A 26196-nucleotide genomic window follows, 5' to 3' on the forward strand; every position below is an offset into this window, starting at 1 on the left:
CGTGGTGCTCCTGTTATTTTTTTTTATTAAATTAAAATTAAACCAAACTGGTTGATACTAGACAATTATTTTGTAGATCCTATTACTATTTTATTCTACATGCATTTAAGGAAAGATAACTCTGAAAACTTAAATGAAATTCTAATGCAGTTGGACTGGACTTTTCCTTTACTAAAATAATGTTTCCTATATTTCTAAAATAAGAAATAACAAATGTACTAAAAATTCAGTTTCTGTAAAAACATGCCAGTTTAGGGGAAATTTCTGAAAACTATCCACCTAAAAACTCATTTTCTATATAAACATGCTAGTTTTGGGGTATACACATTGAACTTGAGTTTTTGTACAAACATGCTAGTTTTTTTTTGGAAAACTCTAAACTATCCACTGTGACATGAAAACTCAGTTTTTGTTTAAAAATTCTAGTTTTGGGGATAACTCTTCAAACTAAAAACATGAAAACTCAGTTTCTGTATAAACATGCTTGTCTTTGGAGATAATTCTTCAAACTATACACATGAAAACTCAGTTTCTGTATAAACATTATATATCTGGGTGAAACTCTTTAACTTACTCACATGAAATTAGTAAATTGCCCCCTTGAATTAAGTTCCCTTTTTAGATGTCATTTAATTCATTGGCTTGTTGGGTTGCTGTCTCACTAACATATATCCCTCATCTTCTTTTATTTATAAGCACTGGAATGTTTTTGTTAGTATCCTTTCATTTTGATAAAGAAATTGTGATTTTCATATCGGTTTAATATTATGATAATCGCCTTGGTGCTTGCCTCGAGTGCGGGAGGTCATAGGTTTAACCCTAGACCAGTTCAAACCAAATACTTGAAAATTGATATTTGCCGCTTCACTGCTAAGCATACTGATTACGACATTTGGGAGTAAGAGTAGATACTGGTCGGTTCGGAGTCCGATTAACAGGCCGGGTTTTGGGACATTTCTTGTGAACTAGCATGATGAAAATCCGGCTCAGAGTGTCGGTCAGGTAAAAATCAGGGTTCATATTCATATCACATCAACACGATCTTGTCCTAAATATGTAAACATTCATCCATCCATCCGTCATTTAATATCCGATTTTATGCAGTTCCCAACTGAAGAGTCTTCTGTTTATAGCTCGAGTGGAAAATGTGTTAACTGTAATCATATTAGTTGGAAAAAATGTTTCACTAAATGAAAACGTGCCAGTTCTGTAAATGAAAGGCTACTTTTGTGCTGTACACTTTTAAGGATCCTTACCTTAGTCACTTCTCTTCTCCACCATCAAATCATTTCAGATAATATTTATGTTCTTATAATAGATACATGTACTCATAATACACCGATAAATTATACTTTAAATATTGCGATTTAATGAAATATTTCCTCTGGAAAACGAATTTAAAAAAACGTTATAAATTTGGTGCGTCTGAATTATCTTCTTCAGATATGCTCAAACCTGAAAAAGTTTAATACCAAGGATGTATAAGTACCTTACCATGTGAAGAGCTTTATAATAAAAAGATAAAGCATTTTCAATATATTCGCGTGACGAAATTAGAACTTATACTATATAGTTTGACTAGTGTGAAATTAAACTAATTTGAACCCTGTTGTGCGAATTTTTTTTAATATATTTTATCCAATGAATTGAAATTATTTAAAATATAGAAACCACGTTCCACCCTGTATATCACCGATATAAATGAATCCGGACGTTTAAGCGTTCTAGTAGAACACACATGTAGTAAACAACTGAGTTCAGACGCAAGAAAATCTATACAGTCACTTTTAAGGTAAGTCAAATAATTATTTATCGAATTATCGATTTAGTGCGTTAATTAACGAACTTATTTATTGTTTTGTTTGATTTTTTCATATGATTTGTTTCACATTTTTTCAGCTTTGCTTTAATATATTCTTTTACGCATTACATATTACAAAGAGGAAGTTTTTTTTAATACGATATCGTGAATTATATTCACACAGCCGTTCCATCGGTCAAAACGTACACATCACTAACTAATGTTAAATCGTAATACATTTTTAGTTTTCCGTGCTTGACATTTAATAAAACATATATTTCAAATATATGAAAAGATAATCATTTTAATTTTACAAACTAATATAGGTTTATAGGTGTATATAATATCCAGAAACTGGGTTTGTAAGTTGATGTTACCTATTTGCTTATCCGTAGTTGCGCGGTTCATTGCGCGTGAAGTGATTTAAATAGCGAACATTATTATGTAATAAAATCTTGCTAAAATGTAAATAACTAAAAAGAGTCTGAACTTCATAGCAATATTTACGCTTTACTAGCAGGAATCGATTTATATTTTTTTTACCTTATTTTATCTGGAATAACATGTAATTGACTATAAGAAGATGTTGAATGATAGCCAATGAGACAACTATCCAACAGATTCCAAATGACGTCGATTTTAGCAATTATTGGTCATCGTTCGGCCTTCAACAATGGGGGAAAACCCATACCGTATAGTCAGCTATAAAAGGCCCCGACTTGACAAAATGTAAATTAAGTCAAACAATAAACCAACAGTCTGATTTATGACGAAACAATTAACGAAAAACCTATATAATAGACAGCAACCAACGACAACCACTGAATTACAAGCTCTTGACTTAGGACAGGCAGATACAGAATGTGGCGGGGTTAAACATGTTTGTTAGTGTTCAACCCTTCCCCATAACCTTGGACAATGGCGTAACAACACAACATTAGAACAAACTGGAAATGGCTTAACTTATTATATCAGCACGAAGCTAAAAAAAACTAACATAAAGACAAAAGGCATAAAATACCGATCTAAGAGTAACCGCAGTTACTGAAAGCTAGTTCAAAGTTCAAAATGTCTAGACTTTGAGAAAATCAGATGGGCGCTTGATTAAGAGGGTACAGAACACCTAAGTGAGTTACTCTTTAAAAATCAGCTGAACGTTTTAATCACATACTATTAGTAAAGATAAATCAAGCTTCTCAATGATCAAAATCAGTGTTTGTCATACTGCTATGCATCCAATGAATTATTCCTGTAAATTGTGTGGTTCAAATCTCTTGAAACTTTTATAATTTTCTCAACAGGTCAGAGTAAATATTTTGTCAAAATGTTATGGAAAATAAACAAGCCAAATTTATTTTATTCAAAGTGTTGGGTATCCCATCAAGCATTTCTAACGTTAAGGTTTGTTCCTTCAGTCATTTTTTGTCAACAAGCAACAAAAATCGACATATTTGTTGCAACTAACGATACAGTATCAGTAAAATTATTTTGAATGATATCTTGTTTATTCTTAATTCTAGGGAATATTTGAAGGTTGGTGGTTATTTAAAATTTTTGCGTGTATAAATACAAAATTAATTAGAATAAGGAATTAATATATTCTTATTCAAATAACTGTTGACAATTTTCAAATGATACACATTATATTTTCCAAAGAATTACAGTTTAAATAAAATAACATTCATTCAATTTTAAGGCATTCGAGGAACATACATTTTATCAAATGTAAGCATTCCATGAAGACAACCTCTGGGAAAATACAGTTGTTCAATTTGAAGATATTACATACCAAAAATCATAGATAAATTATTAATGCACCGTTTTTTTTCAAATAGTTTTTGGCTGTGAAGTTCAGGGATTAAAAATTAAACAATATACATGACTAATCATTAAGAAGAAAGAGTCACAACAATATATTATTCATACAAATTTAAATTAATAATTGACATATTTCTATATTTTATGCAGTGAGATTGTCGGGAAAACTGTGACGGTATTTGTTTGTTTTGTTTTCTTTGCCTTTAAGCCGAGTGGTATTAACAAATCGTTTTAGACTATAAAAGGATATCGATTGATGTTTGCTTTATTGCGCTGATGCGACATAAAGCAAACACTAATCAATATCCCTTTGTAGTCTAAAACAGTTTGTTAACATCACTCCTCATCTGGTTTCATTATGCACAGTCGAACGTCATTATACACACTCGAACGTCATTATACACACTCGAACGTCATTGACATTTAGCAACGAATGCAGCGATCTTGAACTTTCATTAAAGCGCGAGTTTTTGCTCCGTGCCGAAATGCCTCACTGTAACTTTGAAATAAAGAACAACACAGTTTATTTGCTTTGGGTTGTTTTAAAGTTCGAGATAGGGATGTTGTGCATTTTATATTTCTATTCGAGTAGGATTAAAGAAATATAACTTTATAACAAAACATATGGTATTCGTACTGTATTACGTATTTTGCAAAACTTTTAGGAAGTTTTGGTCCTCAATGCTCTTCAACTTCGTACTTTGTTTGGCCTTTTTAACTTTTTTTGATTCGAGCGTCACTGATGAGTCTTTTGTAGACGAAACGCGCGTCTGGCGCAAATACAAAATTTCAATCCTGGTATATATGATGAGTTTATTTACATAATACTTGTATATAAATGTTATACGGAGTTTCATGATTTTGTTAGGGAATTGGACGTTTGTTCTACTCTCGTTTTTTTAATGATTACTAACCTGGTCTGAACACTGAATTAGAAATCACATACCTATTCACGTAAGAGATTTCAGGAATATGAAGAAAAATATTACATGTACATGTACGTAGCTATTTACCGGAGTTTTTGAAATAACCTAGCTTTTTCACAAAACAACGAACTCTGCAAAGATTTTGACAGAGGACAATACTTATTTAATTACCTTGCTGTCTAAACTAAAGTCTTTATTTAATACCCTGTCTATAAACCCACTACACCCCCCCCCCCCCCTTTTCTCCCACACTTCCCGATCCGACAACAAAGATATTAATCTTAAATATGATGTATATAATAAAAAATCAATTTAAATTCAAGAGTCTATCCTAAATTGAGGTAAATTATATGGCCTTCCAAATACCGTTTCGATCACTAACATCACTGAAGAGACATCAATTGTCGAAATCCGGATATGGTGTACAAATTTTTGCACCTCATGTTTGCGGTATACCATCTTCTCCGCAAATTTATTGTTTTCTGTTTGGTATTAAATTAATAATTAAGATCCATGTTACATCTCGTGATCAATTTATTTGGCAATCGTCAATGGCAGTCAGCAGGGTTTAAGTACATCAGTTGTTCGACCTGCTAGTCAAATGTGTTTTGTTAAAATATACTTTTTCACTGTTTTGGTCTTTTGGAAAATGTTGTTTGTGCTGTATTTAGACCCCTCTACCAAGAAATTTGTTTTGCATGCACACGTATAGAAATTGCGGTTTTTATTCAACGCAATCATAAGTTTGAACGTTGTTTTCAATTTAGACTTGTTTATATATATATACTACGTACTGAGAAAACAATGACAATATACGATTAAATACAATTTTATTTATCAAAACGCTTGTGTGTCTTATTAGAAAATTGGTTTTTTTTTCAATCTTATAACGTTTGCCAATCATTTTAATTCAACACAAATTGAAAAGAAAGGAATATAGAAGTTATCTAGTTCTGTTCTATGAAGATGATAAGCGATTTACTTAATGAGATGAACCGCACCAACCAATCCCTGTCCATGATATTTGTATGCACACTTAATTCGATATATGAGATGCATAAATAAGTATCATATGTTGAAGAAGCTCCTCTCTCACGAGCATGTAGCATAAATACATTGAAAGAAGTTAGTGTATAAAGTCAAAATAAAGCCGACTTGTCTAACTATAAACAACGTATTAAAACCAACTGATTGTTTTAAAAACCGGATAAATCTACCGGAAAAATTGAGTTTTAATGTGATAAAAAAAAATTATTTCGCGTATCTTCTATTAAATGTAAAGCCTATAAGGGTTAAGCTTTAACTTTAACTTCCTTTTTGGATGTCAAGTTTAAAAAGACGAAATGTAAGTATTTACTGTAAGTTTTATTTCTAATCTTTTCCAAACAATAACAAATGACGTGGGTGCAATAGGTGTACGTTTTAAAGATAAAATCCAACTGAAAGAGAATTCAACCACAAGTCTCAAATACGAATATGCAGAATACAAAACATACATAAAATGTACCAAACATTTTTTCCTCGATTAAAAAAAAGTGGGAGTGCAACTGAATTTTCACCTTTTCGAGATTCTTTATCATAATATTTACTAACCTATCACAAGCTGAACTTTTGTTGCCAATCAGGTTGTCAAGTATTTTAAAGGAAGAGAAGAAAACATATTTTGTATCTTAACCGAAATGTGGATGGGGTATAGAAGTTAACTATTTCAATTCTATGAAAATGATAAGCGATCTACTTGATGGGATGAACCGCACCAACCAACACCTTTCCATAATATTTGTATGCAAACTTAATTCGATATATGAGATGCATAAATAAGTATCATATATTGAGGAAGATCTTCTCTCACTAGCATGTCGCATAAATACAATGAAAGAATTATCGTGTTGCCTATAAGGTGTCAGACCACAATTTCACCCATTCCAATTTAAAACATAAAGGAAGCCCTTCCCTGACGAAAATAGTGATTTTGATGTCATTGTTTATTTAAACTAACCAACAAATTTGCAGAAATGAAACTTTTAGTGAAAGAGAAATATATCTAGACCATTTTGAGCCAAAATTTACTTGTCAGTGAGTTTGCATTAGAAATTGAGGATTAATACGCTCCATAATATACTTATTTAAGATTTCCAGAAAACCAGGGTTGTTTTTAGTAGAAGTTGCTTTCCGAACGGCAATATTTCACTACAAGACTTTAAACATTGGTTGAAAATTGTCACGTAGAAAGGTGATACATGTACAATTCAGGATATACCTGGTTTCTGTGAAGTTAGACTAAGTTAAAATATTTAGAACGCTGTGAAAATTGAAAAGAAAATGGTTGAATGTTAGGGATTTTGAATTGGTGGTCTCACACCTATAACCATAATGTATACTATCGACATTATATATTTCTGTTCATTTTTCTCTCTGTTCATTCTGTTTCCCATTCAAATTTTAGTTCATTCATTTATTTTCTAAATTGAAATATATATATTATATCTATATTATATAAATAAGTTTGGTGTACACATTTTTACACCTCATGTTTGCGGTATACCATCTTCTCCGCAAGTTTATTGTTTTCTGTTTGGTATTAAATTAATAATTAAGATCCATTTTACATCTCGTGATCAATTTATTTGGCAATCGTCAATGGCAGTCAGCAGGGTTTAAGAACATCAGTTGTTCGACCTGTTAGTCAAATGCGATTTGTTAAAATATACTTTTCACTGTTTTGGTCTTTTGGAAAATGTTGTTTGTGCTGTATTTAGACCCCTCTACCAAGAAATTTGTTTTACATGCACACGTATAAAAATTGCGGTTTTTATCCAACGCAATCATAGGTTTGAACGTTGTTTTCAATTTAGACTTGTTTATATAAATAAGTTTTATGTTCATAAGATTAAGAGATGGCGTCCAAAGAAATTTGGATGTAACACCTATTCAATTCCTATCAAAACCAAAGGAAATAGTATCACTCATTCAATATTCATTGAATCGACGCATATGTTATACATTTATCTATAAGTTTTCTAAAGGGGAGTCGAGTGCCAAAAAAGTTTGGAAAGGTAACCATAATAAATACAAGAGAAGTTACAAAACAATAATGACAGAAGAAAAAGAATAATTCTATTGCCTGAGTGAGAAGTAACAACGTATGACCTGACAATTAGATGACCGGTAAAAGTTTACACTGATAGTAAGAAAATTCTGGTGCGACCAGTAACTTTTTACATAGGGCGTCCCTTGGTGGAGGAAGATTTTGGTATCCCATCTCATGGGAAGTCAGGTTCTTATAGGTTAAAAGGAAGTAATTAAAGATGACTGGCGCCACCTAGTTTTTACATCCAAGATAATAGGTAGAAGTAAATTTATTTTCTGCTGCCCTGTTAATTAAAAAACAAAATTGAAATTGTGAGAAATGAGTGTATGGTGTAGAAATAACGAGAAATTTGGAGGAAACTCTCTGTGACGAGCAACATTTTCTGTGCAAAATTAAGCAAGGGGTGTTCTTCATTCATACTATTTCGAAAATTCTGCAACCATAGAGTACCCTTAAAAAATTACATTTTCTATCAAAAAAGCTGCGGCACCATATGTGTTTTACAGTTTTATTCACACCCAAAGGTTTTGATAATTCAGAATTTGACAGTTTCATCAGCAGATCTTTATAGTAAAAACACAGGACCCAAAAAGGCTACCATTGTCGTCTACGTGAATAATTACTTTATTTCAACTTAATTAGAAGGAAAGCTTGAGATAGGAGAGTTCTACGAACAATTTACGCCAAAGAACCCTGAAGAACCCTTTTGTAGATAGTGCATATCGCCGATAAAGGGTTGAAGTCATTAAAGTCGAAATTATAAAAAATATATTATAAATCTATAAAACAATATCTTTCAGATGTGCCTAAGTCTATGAAATATCAGTATTTTTTTTAGTTTCTATCATTTTGTCTTGCATATTAGCTTTAGGGCTTTAAACTCCTGATATGAGGCGTTGCTCAAAAAAGATATTTTGCTACAAGATGTATTCTACAACGATATTTATAGGTGTCAAATATAGTTCATTGTAAGGCATATGATCATATATATTTTGTCAAAAAACAAGGTGAAATGGTCAATTTCGACATGTTTATTACGTCGTAGCGACAACACAAATGACCTTTCACCATAAAAGTAGCCAGACCTTCTGAACCGGTTCATTTATCAACAAAACTAACATAGTTTTGAAGGTGTCTTCCTGCTATTCCTACATTTTAAAAATACGTATTCCTTCTATTCCTACAAATACAGTACAATAGCTGTTGTTATAAGGTCATTTGTTGTTTTAGCAATTTAGATTTAATTGATGTACAGGGTGTCATCCTGGTTTGCCCACTTTTAATTACATGTATATGTAAACATAGGGGGAATTGTTGTTTTAACAATTATAGTTTATTTCTGAATCATAGTCATATTTTTTACCTTTTATTTTACCTGTAAAATTTTATAAAAGATACTGAATTCTGCTATTAAATCAAGGAAAATGTGCAAAAATAATTTATATTTGATTTAGTTTATAGCAGGAAAATATATTGAATTTGACAAATAGTTTTAATTGTTGGAATATTCTGGAAAAAAGTTAAAACTAAAGATTAGAAACAATGTCATTTAAATTTCTTTTTATTTATTCAACTTATTTTTTTTTATAATTTTAATAAATACACTGCACACCCACCAAAAAGACGAAAATACAGAGAAATAGACACCAGACTCAAACTGCTGAAAGACAGATACCAAAAAAGACTCGGGGATCAGTGTAATAGACTACTCTGACGTAGCAACACATCTTCTCCATTTGAACTGAACAAATTAGTGAAATATTGTAATTTGTGACTTTGTGAATATAATAATTTGTGACTTTTGATTGTATTTCCCATCATTATACATATAGTGCCCCATATTACCTATTTTACCCTAGTGCTTTATTCATTTCCTTTAGTTTGCAAAGCATTTATAAACTTGATTCATATATTATATAAATTATGTTTGCATAAAAGAGAACTTATATTGGTGTATTTAAATCATTAAAATCAGTCAGAAACTATTGAATTATTTAGACACCTTTATAACTGCATGTCATTGTTTTGTACATGTATGTTAAATGAATCGATTGAAATGATATTAAGTTATTGAGAGATTTTTTTTTTATTTATTTATTATTTTTCTATACAAATGAAAATGGAATTACAAAATAAAAAATACCTGAATATATAGAATGATAAATTATATCACTAAGTTGGAACAGACTATACAATTGTATGCTCATTAAACCTTTTGTCTTTTTTGTTTTCTTTACTAATAGATAATTGGTATAATTAAATGTGGGCAAACCAGGAGTAAACCATGTACAGGTACATACATGTAAAAAATGTGCAAAACAAAACACACCATTTTACTTATTTATGAAGAATTATGATTGCAATAATAAATAAAGGATGCATTGCAGAGGATAAAATAGAAAATTAAAGATAGAAATGTACTTTGAATTAATATAACGCGAAATTCAGAATATTTCATAATGAAAAGTAATGAGAAAGAAAACAGAAAGATATATTCAAATTGAATTATATATATTACACATATAGTTTAAAATTTCAACTATAATTTCAATAGACAGCCTTGATGTTAGGATAAATGCTACACAAGTATAAGGTTGAAAAAACAAGTAAAATTTAAACTACACTCCATAGCACTCAAAGTAAGATGGTCCACATTATCCAGATGATGCAAACATTGCACCTACATGTAAGACCCATAGATAGGACAAATTCATATATTATTCCCAGATCACAATGACTTTATATAGACTGATTTTGTGATTAATTCTAATATATTACACGAGAAAATAAACACAATAGTTTTGAAAAATAGAATAAAACAGAGTAAGGATACAGGACAATTTCAATGAGACAAGAACATGCATTTGTTAGAATTTTTTTTTATTACATTTTCTTCTATTGGACATTGATGAAAACTCCAGATTTTTTCTGGATATTTACCTGAAGTTAATTAGCTATATATTTTTACATGTAATCTGATTTAATCCAATGTTTATTCAACGATTCCTCATATTCCTACATGGATTTCTTACAAATGACATACCAGATTTTTGAAATGTAGGAATAGGAGGAATTAACCGTTTTGAAAGACTTGAATAATTTTAATATTTTTGCAATTTCAGGTACCAATAGTCACTCTTATCATACATTCTCCTTTGTCGTCCTTTAAAATTTCCAATTACTTTATATATATATTTCTTGTGAGCGCAAAAACTCGTTCCCTTCCCCCTTTTAATCTGTTTCCATTCCATGTTTATTCCATATCAAATTTTTCATATGCGTTGTCTCGATGTAGCCTTTTTGTGCTGCAAGCCCATTCAACAACCATAATTCAATCCTTCTCAAGTTTAAGTTACTATACAGATTTCCTAAATTGTTGTAAACTCCTTGCTTTTTTTAAGTTAATGCCATTTAATTTTCATTGACTTGTATATAACTGTGTATATAAATAATTAACAGTTATAAATGACGACCATGACCTGACAAATATATTTATTTAAATACTGTATTGTATATAAGTCTTCAATACATTTTGTGTTGACATAAAATATCATAATTAAAACATTGCGCTTATAGTGTATGAAAATCTAATCATTGAACGTGTTTTTGAAAATTTAGTCAGGAAAACTGGCGCATAGAAATAAAACTTATTCTCGTAAGTTGCAATTGTAACTTTGGTAAATGTCGTTTAAAGATTGTAAATACATATAGGTATTTAAAAAAATAAGGTCAGCTTAAGCAATGTTTTCACATACAATATTTATAAATCTTTTTTAAAGTCAGGGATGACATGATCCGGAAATAATATTCATTTGGTTTATTTTATGTTGTACTACTTAGTGATCAGAACCTTTGACGACAAAGTATTTTTTACTTGCAGCAACCGGAGTCAATGCACGATAAATACTACTAACGAAGTAAATAAGTACTACTGACAAAGTAAATTAGTACTGCAGACGTGATCGCTATTGGATATTGGACAGTGAGATAAATGGCATGTTACAGAAAATTCCGGGGGTTATGTACCGTGTGGTGTTCTGTTGAAATACTGTTATTTTCGGGAATTATTTACGGGTGGAGTTCTCTCGTTTTCATATTTACAAACGAAGGATTTTATGCAGATCTCTGTGAGAAAAATCTATTACTCACTGATGTTGAAATTAACTTCACGCATGGAGAGAATACATCAGGTATTTATCGTGGTGACTATAGAAACAATATAACGTTCTCTGATTCTAATGATGAAGAATATAAAGATTGCACAGAACAAGAGAGTAGACTTGGATTCTTTTTTTCCATTGGTGTTGGTTTTACATGGGCAGGAATGGCCATTCTCGGACCAATGACAAAGGCACTTGGAACACGCATAACCCGCATTGTAATTTTGTAAGATACGTTGGTTTAAAATTTTGTCAAGTCTTGTGTTTTTCTTATTAGCTTTATACGTGATATTTAAATCCGTGCCTTTTTCTACAAACATAGAAACTTTTATTTATGCATGAATATAGACACTTAATAAGCTCTACATACGGTACCATTTATACATTTGTACATGAATTTGTTGCTTACATTTTCCTTCCTATTTCATTGTAATATGTTATTTCTGTAAGTCTTTACATGAAAAGTTTTTGTTTTTTATAACCTCCTTTTAAAAAAAAAACGATAGATCTTTAGATGACAAAAGAATGTAAACCAAAGCAGATAAATATTCATGTCTTGGCCATGCAATGGATTTAAAAATAAACTATTGAACATTGTTGAGACAAAAAAAAAAAACAATGACTGAGGAGCTTTCCTAGTTGTGCAACCAGTTTTACAATAAAAATAGATACATTTTTTTTGTAGATTGGTATATGAGATTGGACTCTTTTGTCTCGCATTTACAACAACAGGTATTTCTATATTTTTCGAAATATTTTTATATTTTAAACATTTTTTATGCCCCACCTACGATAGTAGAGGGGCAATATGTTTTTCGGTCTGTGCGTCCGTTCGTTCGTCCGTCCGTCAGTTCGTCCGTTCGTCCGTCTATCCCATTTCAGGTTAAAGTTTTTGATCAAGGTAGTTTTTGATGAAGTTGAAGTCCAATCAACTTGAAACTTAGTACACATGTTCCCTATGATATGATCTTTCTAATTTCAATGCCAAATTAGAGTTTTGACCCCAATTTCACGGTCCACTGAACATAGACAATGATAGTGCGAGTGTGGCATCCGTGTACTATGGACACATTCTTGTTATTGTTATTTTTCTTCTATTTTTCTTTGCCATAACCCTTTTTGTCCCTTAATTTTTAGGTATTTGTTATGAAATTTAACCCCCTCTTTTAGAGAAATTAGTTATGTACGTCTATTAACAGAAGACACTAAAATTGGACCTTAGATGTCAGCACATACCTTACCGCATTGCAGTTGCGTCAAATAACTTTTTTTATAGCTTTAGTTTCAAGAAAATAAGACCAATAGAAAACAAGTGCAACTTAATCAAAATTAAAGTTCTATGAAGTGAGGTGCTTCGGTAAGATTATTTGGTTTAAGATTACAATATAGACGTCAAAAGTGTATATTTGAATTGATGGTCAAATACAAAGAACTGTTTACCATTGATCTCCATTTTCAAACAAAACTTTATCTAAGCTAAATGCTTTGGTTGTTGAATGCAACTGCATTTGCCTGATATAGGTTTCGTAATAATGTACACTTAATGAACACAAAAATGAACAGACATATAAATAACATTTTAAGGAGTATTTTAGAATTATACTGTCGTTCGACAGAAAATTTCCCCAGCCATCGATACGTGAGAATATTAATAAAAATTATGGTCTCAAGGTCAGTATTTTTCGAATATTTTAGTTCATCTTCATACATTTACATCTGTTTAATCACACGGAATGTTTTAATTAAATGTCATAGTAATATACATGAAGCTGTGGATATAAAACTGTTTCTTATTGGACAATAATCATTATCTTTGTTACTTTTTAAGGGGTGAGTGAATGTGCATACACATATACCTGTACATGTAGTCGTAAACCAATTTCACTAAGCCTTTTGTAGACTGTTCCGTGCTCCTGAATAATGCATCAGTCATCAATAAATTTATTTTTAATTTCCTGTCGTACCAAAAATTTAAACACGACCAGGTGCAGTCGCACTCTACATTTTTAATAAATCATGTTTTTTTAATACCATAGCATAGACAGCAGTTTGAGGAATATCCACCGGAAATAGTGAAATAAGCATGCATATTTGTGCCGAACAAAAACCCCGCCAACACTTAAGCAAAATACACTTTCCATCAACCAACAGAAAATATATTATTAAATTAATATGTTATTATTTCAGAAACACCATGGTTAATATGTCCAGGTCTTTGTTGTATTGGAGTTGCTGGCCTTGCTCACTTTGCTAGTAATATCCAAGTGAGTAGTGATGTTAATAATTTTATACAAGACTGGTAAATACCTTAGAATTAAAGTTGTGATTATATTAACTTGTCTTTGTGTAAAATTAAAAGTAAACTTCAGTTTAAATTATTGTTAGGCTGTCAATTGTGAATGAAGAAAGCCTACTCAAAACACAATCCAAAAATTTAAAACACTATTCTGAATGTTGTCAGTCTTAAGGAAGATTAACTGTATACCGCCATCTTGGATTGTAAAAAAGAAGTACACAATCGGTCTAGATCTTTGCTTAAACCTGCAAATATTTAGACAAATTGGCAATAAATGTGTGAGACTGTTCGTATAAATAAAGTGAAAATTGTGATTTATTGCATTATAAGACTGTTTTAACAAATACTAAATATTTGTTTTTGTTCGATTCAATTTTTCACTTTAGCCATATCAAAGGAGATAACTCTTATAGTAAAAAAATATACTGGAATACTGGAATGACAGTGAAATTGTCATTTTTTACTTGTAACAAGAAAACAAGTTCGGTGACTACATTTTTATTTTTATTTTCTTTAAACATATTATGAAACTTATCTTCTCATATTTATTTCAAAATTCTATCTCACAGATTTCTTTTCATTCACAAAAAAGTGTTTTTTCATGAATAATCTATGCTAAATTGGGCAATTTTGGATGACTTGTAGCTTGAAAAATAGCACGGTGACCCATACTTTTGATTATATTTGTTTAAAAAGCATGGCAAAATCTCCATTTTGGCAAAGTATAAGAAAATTCAATTTGAGGAAATATATAGTGATGATCCACCTTAAGTTTGCGTTTTCTTTTATTATTCATTCTTTTTGGCGGACTATGAACAAATAAAGATTCCAGTTCTCAACGTGATCTTTATTTCTCGTTCCAGGTAGCCAATCTTTTCCAGGGATTCTCGTCAACTATTGTAGCATTATTTTGTGGACTCTTCGACAGTTCATCAGTTATTTTGCAAGTAGTAAAGGTAACTGTATTTACAAAAAGATATTGTTTTGGCAAATGAGCACTACTTAGCTTAACAATCATGTATTGATGTCAGAATATGTGACCCAGCTTTTCTTAATGAAAGTTTCTAACTTTTTTAGTTGTGTGGGGATTTGTGTTAAGTAATTGGCCTTTTCAGATCTAAAGGACCATGGGTAATTTTATTGTTTGTACCCCAAAATGAAAATAACGTCACGTCATTGGTTGAACTTCCATTGTTTTGGACGTTTTCAACCAATCACGACGTTTTGGTGTACGCTTTTGAAAATGTTACCCAGAATGCATTAGATTCTGAAAATGGCGAATTGGTGAAGCCAGTTTTCTCTCAACTTATTATTTGTGTTGGGAGATTTTTGGTAGTTGTTGCAGCTATTATTTTATACATCTAGTTCATAGAATGGAACTACAGCTCAATGTTTGAATGGAAGGATGATGTTAAAAATGGACTGTATAAATAGAAGAGTTTAGTACATAAGCGATTTTCTATCAACTCTTTATTATGGTTTACCAAATTTTGTAAATTTTACACAGGCTTTGTTAGTTTCTCTTTTTTTTATATTCAGGCGTTAGTGTGTTTGGATTATTTTATTTGATGATGCATATAGGTATTTTTAGGGTCGGACTCATTTACGATTCCTTTCGCATATTTTGATTTATTTTTCGAATATTTTGTCGTACAAAGGTACAATTCTATATTATATCTCTGTGTATAATCGTCACAGGAAATTGAGCCAGGAAAAAATAAACATGTTAAGATTTTCTTTCCGTTTTCAACCAATTCGACCAATTTTGTGTGGTTTTAAGGTTATGAAATGATTTTCTTATGAATGTTGCTTTATTTTTTTTTTATGCTGACAAGTATCAAAGAAAAAAATCTAGTACCTGAAAATTTCGAGGTCGATCTTTTATTGCTAAGGACATCCAAGTGATATTCACTTTTTATCAAGGTATATTTCAAGAATATGAGAGTGTGACTTCATATCCTATCAATTAAACAAAAAAAAAATACATGTATTTTCAAGGTCGAACGTTCTCTGTCTTCTAGCAGGCCAGACATCCAACTTTTTTTCACCCTTTTCTACGTTAATTTCAAGAATATGGCAGTATGACTTCATATTCTGTGAAATTTTATTACAAAAAGATGTTTTTGGAAGTATATGGATCACAAAAAATATATTCATTGCACAGCTCTCCACTTCGTTGGTACCAAATTGACGATGGCGATGACACACAGTGGTTATTGATACGTACCGATTATCAGGTTGTCTGCATATTGATATTGTAAAATATCAGCTGCGAGTCACAAGATGAAGCTTTTTGTCGAGTGAGCGCAGCGAACGAGTTCAAAAAGGCTTCATTAATTTTGTAATAAATGTTTGATTCCGTACTCCAAACAACAAAATTATTATATCTAAATTTACCTGTGTACGTTGTTTTATTTAACGCCATTTTGTCCCAGATTAGAGTTGTCTTTTTGACACTGTTCTTACATCTTTTTTATTTATATTGTAATTATATTATGTCATAGATCACACTCATTCGTTCAGCGTACGTTTACTTGATTTTGTTTACATGTCTTTTTGATCAAATTAAGCCATTTCAATTGATATTTTATAGTGTGTCTGTTTATGTTGTAATGTTACACAGCTGTCTCAGGTTAGGGTGAAGGTTGGCGCCTGTCAAAACGTTTACATCCTGTAAATTTTATACACCTGTCCTAAGTCAGGAGCCTGTTGTTCAGTGGTTGTTATTTGTTGGTGTGGTTCATAAATGTTTCTCGTTTCTAGTTTTTATATAGATTAGACCGTTGGTTTTCCTGTTTGAATTGTTTTACATTAGTCATTTTGGGGCCCTTTATAGCTTGCTGTTCGGTGTGAACAAAGGCTCTGTGTTGAAGGCCGTACTTTGACCTATAATTGTTAACTTTTTATACATTGTGACTTGGATGGAAAGTTGTCTCATTGGCACCCATACCACATCTTCTTATCTATATTCATATTGTGTCGAGCAGCTGATATTTTACAATATCAATATGATGACAATCTGATAATTTATCGGATAGTATTTGTGTATTTTGCATGACAAAAACTAGCGGGTTTTTTGTTTGTTTCTCAAGCAAACTGGAAGATGACGTGATAAGTTCGGGTCAAACGTATCAACGTCGGTTCATTCATCATGACGTCGGTGATATGTCCTGTTTAAAGATATTAAGGTCAGGGTCAGCGTATTTGACGTCACAAAGCCGCGATATTCTATTTTATGAAGAGCTGAACAGAGTGTAGGAACACCGATAATATCAGATTACTACATGGCATTTTTCATATCGCATGTATTATCAGCCCTAGGTTTTAATATCAGCCCAAGAGCCGTATGGCTCGAGGGCTGATATTGACCGAGGGCTGATAATACATGCGATATGAAAAATGACATGTTGTGATCTTTTTATCATATGCTTCAACAATGGAAAAAAATAAAAGATTAATTTATTGATCCTTTTACGTGGTTCTCAAATAGAAGTTCAGAGAGTGAAAAGTTCACGGACGTCGGACCCCAAATGTAGTAAATTCGATATGAAATCTTTCTAGCATATGCCTAAAAAGAAAAGGAAAACAGCATTATGATATATTTTAATATGGACGATAAAAAAAATAATTCAACAATATACATAACGAACACTGTTTGGAAAAGTCAACAATTTTAAAGTAACTTTCTAGATTATATTTGAAACTTTTAAAAATGCAATTATTTTATCATTTGTTTTTTTGTTGTTTTTGTTTTTGTTTTTTTCATTTTACACAATACACTTTCCAGTATCCAAATAATTGTTTTGTACCTTACTTTGTATTGTTTTTCACTGAAAACGTACAATTGAGGTGTATTTTCCGGAATTTGCCGAGTATCGCCGGAATGCCATGTGATAACGTTATGGAAAGGCATGTGATAATAATCGAAGCATGTGATAAATTTTTCATATCAGCCCGCTAAATACCATTTCGGAAAAATATGGAATTCACGTTGATTTAATGCTGTTATCATACTGTAAGAAATATATGTTATTTTCTCTAAGTATATGATAATACAATTTATCGACATAGGAACCGAACATTCATCTTTTGTGTTTGATATTTTATCTTTCGGTACAATTTGTTTTCAACTTTAATAAATAAAAAAAAAGAGAAAAACTGTGTGTTTCAATAACATACAGGAGCATGAAATATTTAAAAACAAAATGTTTTGCTAATTTCAATACAAAGTCCTTTTCATCACTTCCCTTCTGAAACAAATATTTGTTTAAAGAAATTTCTATTCAAACAATTAATTTAAAGATCATGCCCGACAAAATGAATGTTTGGTGCAGCACTGCTACTTTGCACGAACATTTAATATGGCGTCCATTTTCACTGAACTAGTACATATTTTTATTTAGGGGCCAGCTGAAGCCCGACTCCGGGTGCGGGATTTTCTCGCTGTGTTGAAGACCCATTGGTGGCCTTCGGCTGTTTTCTGCTCTTTGGTCGGATTGTTGTCTCTTTGACATATTCCCCATTTCCATTCTCAATTTTATTATGATACAGTCATTTTATTTTTAAAAAGGAAGGGGATATATAGTTTTTTTTAATATTCAAGGCATGGAAATCATCTATTCATAGGTATGAGTTGATCAAACGACTTCTGATGTTCTTTTAACATTATTTAACCGCGTCTGTATTCTCTGTAACCTTTGAGTAAATTTTATAGAGCATTTACAAATGTTGCTAATATGGTTCCATTGTACACATAAACTTAACACTCCTGTAGAATTTTTATGATTAGCAGAAAACTTTCGATTTATTTGCATAACCAAATAACCCTCTCCCTAAACAAACGAAAGGAATTATATATAAAAAAACACCTTTAAAGAATTTTCATTTCATATTATCCATAAAACGATAAATTTCTTCATTTGAAGTAATGAAGTCATTCATGATAAGCTAGAAAATATAGGGAAACAAACCACAATAGTTCCTTCATTCAATGTCATTTTAACTCGGGTGAATGATTGTCTTATTGGCAATCTTACCACATCTTCTTATTTTTATACACATTACGCAAATAATTTTACCTGAAATTTTAACATACTCTGGTATGTACTCAGGATCAAGTAAGTGATAAAGATCATATATATGTTATCGTCTTTTTATTACCATCCGACGCCAAAATGTAAATGCATGAGTCTCTTTTTTTAAATAAAATTTAGTAACATTTTAAGTAAATTTTATGATGTCTGATGTCAAAAAATAAGTAATGAAAAAATAAAAATCAATTGAAATATGAAAGTTCATCATAACACACAAATGTACACTCCTTAACAAAAATATAAAAGTAAAGGGATATGACGCCATTATTGTTAACTCAAGCAATTTATAAAAAAAAAGGTGCTAAGCAGTGAATGCACCCTTTTTCTCCTTGTCTGCTACTAGTATCTTCTTTCACAAACACCTAGGATGGTACAAATGAAGAGAAAATAAATGCATTAGTGTTTGTAACTTTAGTGGGTTTTTTAAGGAAAATCCAATGTAGCCTTCGTTTCTTTTTGCTGTCATACATTTGTTCATTTTAACTTATACATTAAACTAAACATAAAATACATAGGAATTGGTCACTAGGTTAGATTTAAAGTTGAGACAATTTTAGTAATGCTAAGACCATATTTTGACCTGTGTCGATTTGATGTTAAGTAATTGAAATAATGATATAAAAATTGAGGTAATACTATACCAAACTGTTCTAGTTAATTGATATGTAAACAGAACGATTATATTTTTACAATGCGTTCTCCTATAGAAAGTTGTGTCCGCCGATTTACAAATCTACTACATGTCTATCTGCAATAAAAAAAAGTACATGTGAATATTTTTTATAAGTTAATAGCTAAGTTGTTTATTACACCAATTTGGATTGTCCTTCAGTAATTTGAGAATATTTCTCACGACACTTTTCAATTTGATAAATTATGTTCGTGTTGTAGCCAGTTTAATGAATGTCTGCATATTGACAATAATCATGATATGGATTGCATTGGTCCCGTCAGGAATTTTTCAATTGCATTACCTTAACAGAGTTGGTTTGTCATGTTGTGTGGAAGCCGTAGAAAGTACCCCTTTGCTTGATGTGAATGCTTTCGTATTTTTCATTATGGTTATGACGTATTTTATCTTGAGATAATATTCTTCACATCTTCTTTTTTGCTCTGTATGTTTATCAAAATGCGGTTTTTATCCAACGCAATCATAGGTTTGAACGTTGTTTTCAATTTAGACTTGTTTATATTTTTTCGTTTGGGTTTGTATTATATTTGCCTTCGGGTTTATATGATCCGTTCATCCTATTTAGACTCTTTCAAAATTCAAGAGTCTATCCTAATTTGAGGTAAATTATATGGCCTTCCAAATACCGTTTCGATTCCTAACATCACTGAAGAGACATTAATTGTCGAAATCCGGATATGGTGTACAAATTTTTGCACCTCATGCTTGCGGAATACCATCTTTTCCGCAAGTTTATTGTTTTCTTTTTGGTAATAAATTAATGATAAGATCTATTTTGTTACATCTTGTGATCCGTTTATTTGGCAATCGCCAATGGCAGTCAACAGGGTTTAAGAACATCAGTTATTCGACCTGCTAGTCAAATGCGTTTTGTTAAAATATACTTTTTCACTCATTTGGTCTTTTGGAAAATGTTGTTTGTGCTGTATTTAGACCCCTCTACCAAAAAAAATTGTTTTGCATGCACACGTATAAAAATTGCGGTTTTTATCCAACGCAATCATAGGTTTGAACGTCGTTTTCAATTTAGACTTGTTTATCAAATTGTTATATATATAAATATATATATCGGGTTTAAATAATCAGTAATCTTATTTCGACTCTTCAAAAATCAAGAGTCAATCCTAAATTGAGGTAAACTATATGGCCTTCCAAATACCGTTTCGATTCATAACACTACTGAAGAGACATACATTGTCAAAATCCGGATATGGTGTAAAAAAAAATTTGCACCTCATGTTTGCGGTATACCATCTTTTCTGCAAGTTTATTGTTTTCTGTTTGGTATTAAATTAATAATTAAGATTCACGTTGTTACATCTGGTGATCCGTTTATTTGGCAATCGCCATGGCAGTCAGCAGGGTTTAAGAACATCCGTTGTTCGACCTGCTAGTCAAATGCGTTTTGTTAAAATATACTTTTTCACTATTTTGGTCTTTTGGAAAATGTTGTTTTTGCTGTATTTAGACCCCTCTACCAAGGAATTTGTTTTGCATGCACACGTATAAAAATTGCGGTTGTTATCCAACGCAATCATAGGTTTGAACGTTGTTTTCAATTTAGACTTATGTATATTACATCGGTGATCCGTTTATTTGGCAATCGCCAATGGCAGTCAGCAGGGTTTAAGAACATTTGTTGTTCGACCTGTTAGTCAAATGCGTTTTGTTAAAATATACTTTTTCACGTTTTTGGTCTTTTGGAAAATGTTGTTTGTGCTGTATTTAGACCCCTCTAACAAGACAAGTCTAATATATATGCATTCAGTCCAGCTGAATTGTATGCCCATTATTTACTGCAAATGTATTTCGTATCTTGATATGCCCTGTGGCCCCCGAAATGTTTGCCCTTTACGTCTGTATTTTGATGATATTACTCCGGCTCTGTGTCAATCATTAATGCACATATATATTGTTTTCGACATTTAGTAAAGACTTCCGCTCAAACAGGTGCTCGGGGTCATCTTGACCCTGCAGTGCGGTGTGCTTTAATTTGCTATGTGTTGGAAGCATCACATTGACCATCAATAAGATCGCAGCTACTTTTATTTGAGTTAAGGAATATTGTATCATAAATAGAAGTGTTCCTTGTCTTTGGAAATGTAAACACATTATTGCATTTTAACTTTAAGTAAAAGCTGAAAATCCTCAAAACAGCAATTGTATAGATTTGTGATCGAACGTATAACTTCAAACCTTTCAATTTCCCCTTTTCAGCACAATATGGAAAAATCACCAAGGAAGTTCTAACCGTAACTTTCTATTTTTGCCAAATGTTACAAATTGTCAACTTCAATTATCATAAAACCAATGAAAACTTGCCGAATTGTGCAAAGAGACCATTTAGATTGACCTATATGAATTAATTTTTAATTATTTTTAATTTGAAGTCGTTGTTTACATTAGACTGAACAAACAACGCATCTGAAACATATATGCATGTATTTTCAGCAATTATATTTAATTTAAACAAAAATATCTTTCTGAAACATGTGTAGTATGCTCGCATAGTTTACTTTAAATAATGTCATAACTGTTCCTGAGATAAGGTTACTTATGTGTACTCATTCAAATTTTCTATTTCGATGTGAATGTTTTTCAAACTTGTGACATGTATGCAGTCCATTCGACTTATTTGTTCCATTTCCTGCAATTTTATTTAGCAATCATCTTGTTGCGCCCGGTATTTTTCTGAATGTTTGCATTGTTTCTGTTTTTGCAATGATATTATCGAGCAAAAAATGACAGTATTTGATGGATTTCGAATCCCATCCCAAGTCTTTAACTTTTTGATATTACCCCGCATCTGTATCAGTCTTCCGTGTAGCTACGAAGATTGATGTGGTTTATAATTTTATACATTTTTATGTCTTATTTATTGTTAAGAAGTTTTACTCTGCGAAAAGCAACCTTAAGGTAGTTCGGGTGTCTTCCGCCATCTTGGATTGTAAAATAGCAGAAAACAATCGGTCTAGATCTTTAATGAAATGTGCAAATTTTGAGAGAAGAATGTCTTTCTTTTGTTAGACTTTTCATCTGAATGAAGAAAATTGTGTGTTTTATCATATTTTTGCGATTGTTTTTTTACAAATACAGAATTTTTTTGTTTGATTAATTTTTTTCATTTTTTCAACTTTGCCATATAAGGAGAGATAACTCCGATAATGTAACTTTTATACTTGAATCTGTTATGAATATACCTATTTTGTTTAGTACCAAAAAACACGAGTCCCGTGACCCAATTTTTTCCTTTTATATTTTGAAAGCCCATTACAAGAGTTATCTTCTCATATTTTATCTTAAAATCTTATGTTTTAGTTTTCTTTCTATCACACAAAGTTGTGTTTTCCATGAATAATCTTTACAAAATCTGACAATTTTGCACAACATGTAGCTTGAAAAAAAAGCACCGTGACCCAATTCTTTTTATTATATATTTCAGAAAGCCATAATATAAACTACATTTTGGCAAATTATTAAAAAATACTATGGATTTTTATTCAGACCCCCCCCCCCATTTCCCTTAACATCAATAAATGCATTTCCCCCTTTTCTATCATCTTCTTTCACAGAGACCTTATATGGTACAAATGTGGAAATATACATGCGCTTTTAAGAAATAAATATATTGTTTAATAAGTTTTCCTTATGTATTTGTTTTCGTATATTTCATTTAATTTTTTATCTTTCTACATTTTCATTGTACTACACATACTTTAAATCTTCTTAGGAATAAGACGCTTGGTTAGACAATTTTAGTAATGCTAAGACCATTTTGATCTTTGTTGAATTTTATGTTAAGTAATAGAAATACTAATCTAATAATTGAGGTAATACTCTGCTTAACTGTTCCAGTTAATGGATATGCAAACAGAATGTATTATTTTTTTACAATGCGTTCGTCTATAGTCCGTTGTGTCAGCCGATTATTATTGCTTATACATGTCGATCTGCAAAGAAAAAAAAATACATGTGAATGTTTTGTAGAAGTTTATAATTAAGTTGTTTGCTACACCATTTGGGTTGACATTAATCAATTTGAAAATATTTCTCACGACACTTGTCAGTTTTATAAAATTATGTTCGTGTTGGAGCCAGTGAAAGGCAAAGATATGGAATACTTAGGTCCAAGGCAGGATTTTTCTTTCCCATTACAGATCATTATAGAGTTTGTCTCTCATTATGTCTGAAAGCCAACGAATATATGTTCTTGCTTGAGGTTTATGATCTCATACTTTTAGACATGGCGTATTTAATGTAGAGATATCCTTCTTCACATTTCTTCTCTCGATCTGTTAGTTTATTAATATATAGTACATCCGAATAATTTGTCCTTTTTATACATCAGTTCCTGAAAAGGTATTTCAAATATATCTTGATGTGTCCCAATGGCCTTCTTAATATTTGTATTGTTTCTGTATATTACAATGAAATTGTGGGGAAGATATTGACAATTTCTTGTACATTTCTGTGACCGTTTGAGTTTGTAATTTGTTGATATAACCTCGCATGTGTGTCAGCCTTCAATGCGTTGGGGTGTAGCGTTTTCGACAACTATCAAATTACTCCACTAAAACGGTTTGTGGACCGACTTGAACTTGCAGTGTGCGGTGTTTTAATTTTCTACGTTTACGGTTTCACTTTGACTTTGACTTTGAGATGAAGCACAAACAATAAAAGCACTACATTTTTGCTTTGGGTTTTGTCAAGTGCGTTTAGGCATATTGTATCACGAAAAAGAATTCTTTTTTACTTTAGAAATGTGAACACATTATTCCATTTTAACTAAAAATATAAGCTGAAAATCTACAAAAAAGAAATTGTATAGATTTGTTGACGAACGTTTGATTTCAAAGCTTTCCATTCCTCCTTTTCAGCTGAATATGGAAAAATCTCAGATCTGAGAAGCATCATCAAACAGCTCATGTCAACTTTAACTGGGAGAATTCTAACACTAGTTCACTTTTTTTTAACAGATAAATAGCCTACTCTAGTAATTCCAAAACCACTGCAAACTTGCTTAATTTGTACAAGAGACCATCTCGATCCGTATATAAAACACGCCCTTGAAACATATATTCAAGTTTATTCAACAAAAATGTTAACGAATTCCTGTCACACCGGTGATAGGGGCTGTCTTAAACTTGCAGATGCAGTTATGATTAAGCTGTTACTATTTGTTGAAGCGTAACTTAGAATTTAAAGAGAAGAACACCAATTAGATTGATGCTCCTATGGTGAAGATTGTAAAGTGCGTTCCTGAAAGCATATTTGTGTCACGAATCAATACACGATCTTCGTTTCGTTAGATGAGGTCAATGACAAGATTTAAAAAAAATGAATAAACAAACAAATAAAAAAAACCCCAGAATAATGAATTATTGAGGGTCAAACTGGTTAGGGACAAGTGAATGACAAAAAGTGTATATTTCGGTTCAAGTACAAATTTCATTTTTCTTTGTTTTATTTTTAGATTGCATATGGATTCGGCATTGGACGCAGGGAGTCTTTCCTATTTTTGGCTTGCCTGTATCTTGTTATGATCGGAACGAGCACTTTCTTTATATTGCCAAAATGTTACATCACCAGCGTGGAAAAGCTGGATGAAGTTGAGATCTGTGTTACCGGTGACAGCGTTCTTCAGTACACTGAAATACAAAGAACTGATAAACCATGTAAGCAAATGTCCATTACATTAACGACTCGCGTACTACTGATAAGATAGCAGTAGCATGATGACAAAAGAGTTATCGTTATTGATAAAATCAAGTATAGTAGAACGCATATAGAATAGAGGTGGAAAATAGCAAAGGAATAGTCATACTCATAAGTCGAAAACGAACTGACAAATTATATGACAAAAATACGAAAAACGACCAAAAGACAAACAACAGTCTACAAACCACAACATAGAAAACTAAAAAAGTGAACAACACAAACCTCACCAAAAACCAGGGTTACGCATCTTGAGGCTGAATGATATCTACTATTACATTTTTACAAGATAGCGTTACAGTTTACACCTTCTATTCAGTAAACTCAATTACTAGTTCAGATTCTGTTCTTAACTTTTATATTAGTTATTTCATATAAATTAGTCGACCATCAACGTAACATAAAAATATCAAAAGATTATTTTTTAATCATATTTAATCACAATATGAGGGTCACACTCCAGTAATCGACCGTTATTTGTTTATGTTGAAAATGTTTAAATACCTATGCACTTTCCATTGTGAAATGATTTATAAAGGATCGTCTGCTACCACAACAACCAAAGTTTCAGTTGTAAAGAATATCTTACAGAATGCAAGTGTACA

General features: G+C 31.4%; 1 protein-coding gene across 3 annotated transcripts in view; it reads left to right on the top strand.

Moving 5' to 3' along the window:
* Positions 1–1662: 1662 nt before the first annotated feature.
* The window catches only part of LOC127698805 (equilibrative nucleobase transporter 1-like), a 31067-nt gene continuing 6533 nt past the window's right edge, over positions 1663–26196 (top strand). The window contains exons 1-6 of one of the 3 annotated variants that reach the window (XM_052202491.1): positions 1663–1792; positions 11517–12022; positions 12482–12528; positions 13984–14060; positions 14956–15048; positions 25350–25551. In XM_052202491.1, the coding sequence (XP_052058451.1) occupies positions 11628–12022; positions 12482–12528; positions 13984–14060; positions 14956–15048; positions 25350–25551 (814 nt within the window). In that variant the 5' untranslated portion in view covers positions 1663–1792; positions 11517–11627. Of the gene's footprint in view, positions 1793–5860; positions 5891–9846; positions 9929–11516; positions 12023–12481; positions 12529–13983; positions 14061–14955; positions 15049–25349; positions 25552–26196 lie in introns of those variants that run through there. The other 2 variants (XM_052202500.1, XM_052202508.1) reach the window with 2 other exon arrangements.

The sequence above is a fragment of the Mytilus californianus genome, unplaced genomic scaffold, assembly GCF_021869535.1.
Source record: "Mytilus californianus isolate M0D057914Y unplaced genomic scaffold, xbMytCali1.0.p SCAF_1, whole genome shotgun sequence".
Classification (NCBI taxonomy): domain Eukaryota; kingdom Metazoa; phylum Mollusca; class Bivalvia; order Mytilida; family Mytilidae; genus Mytilus; species Mytilus californianus.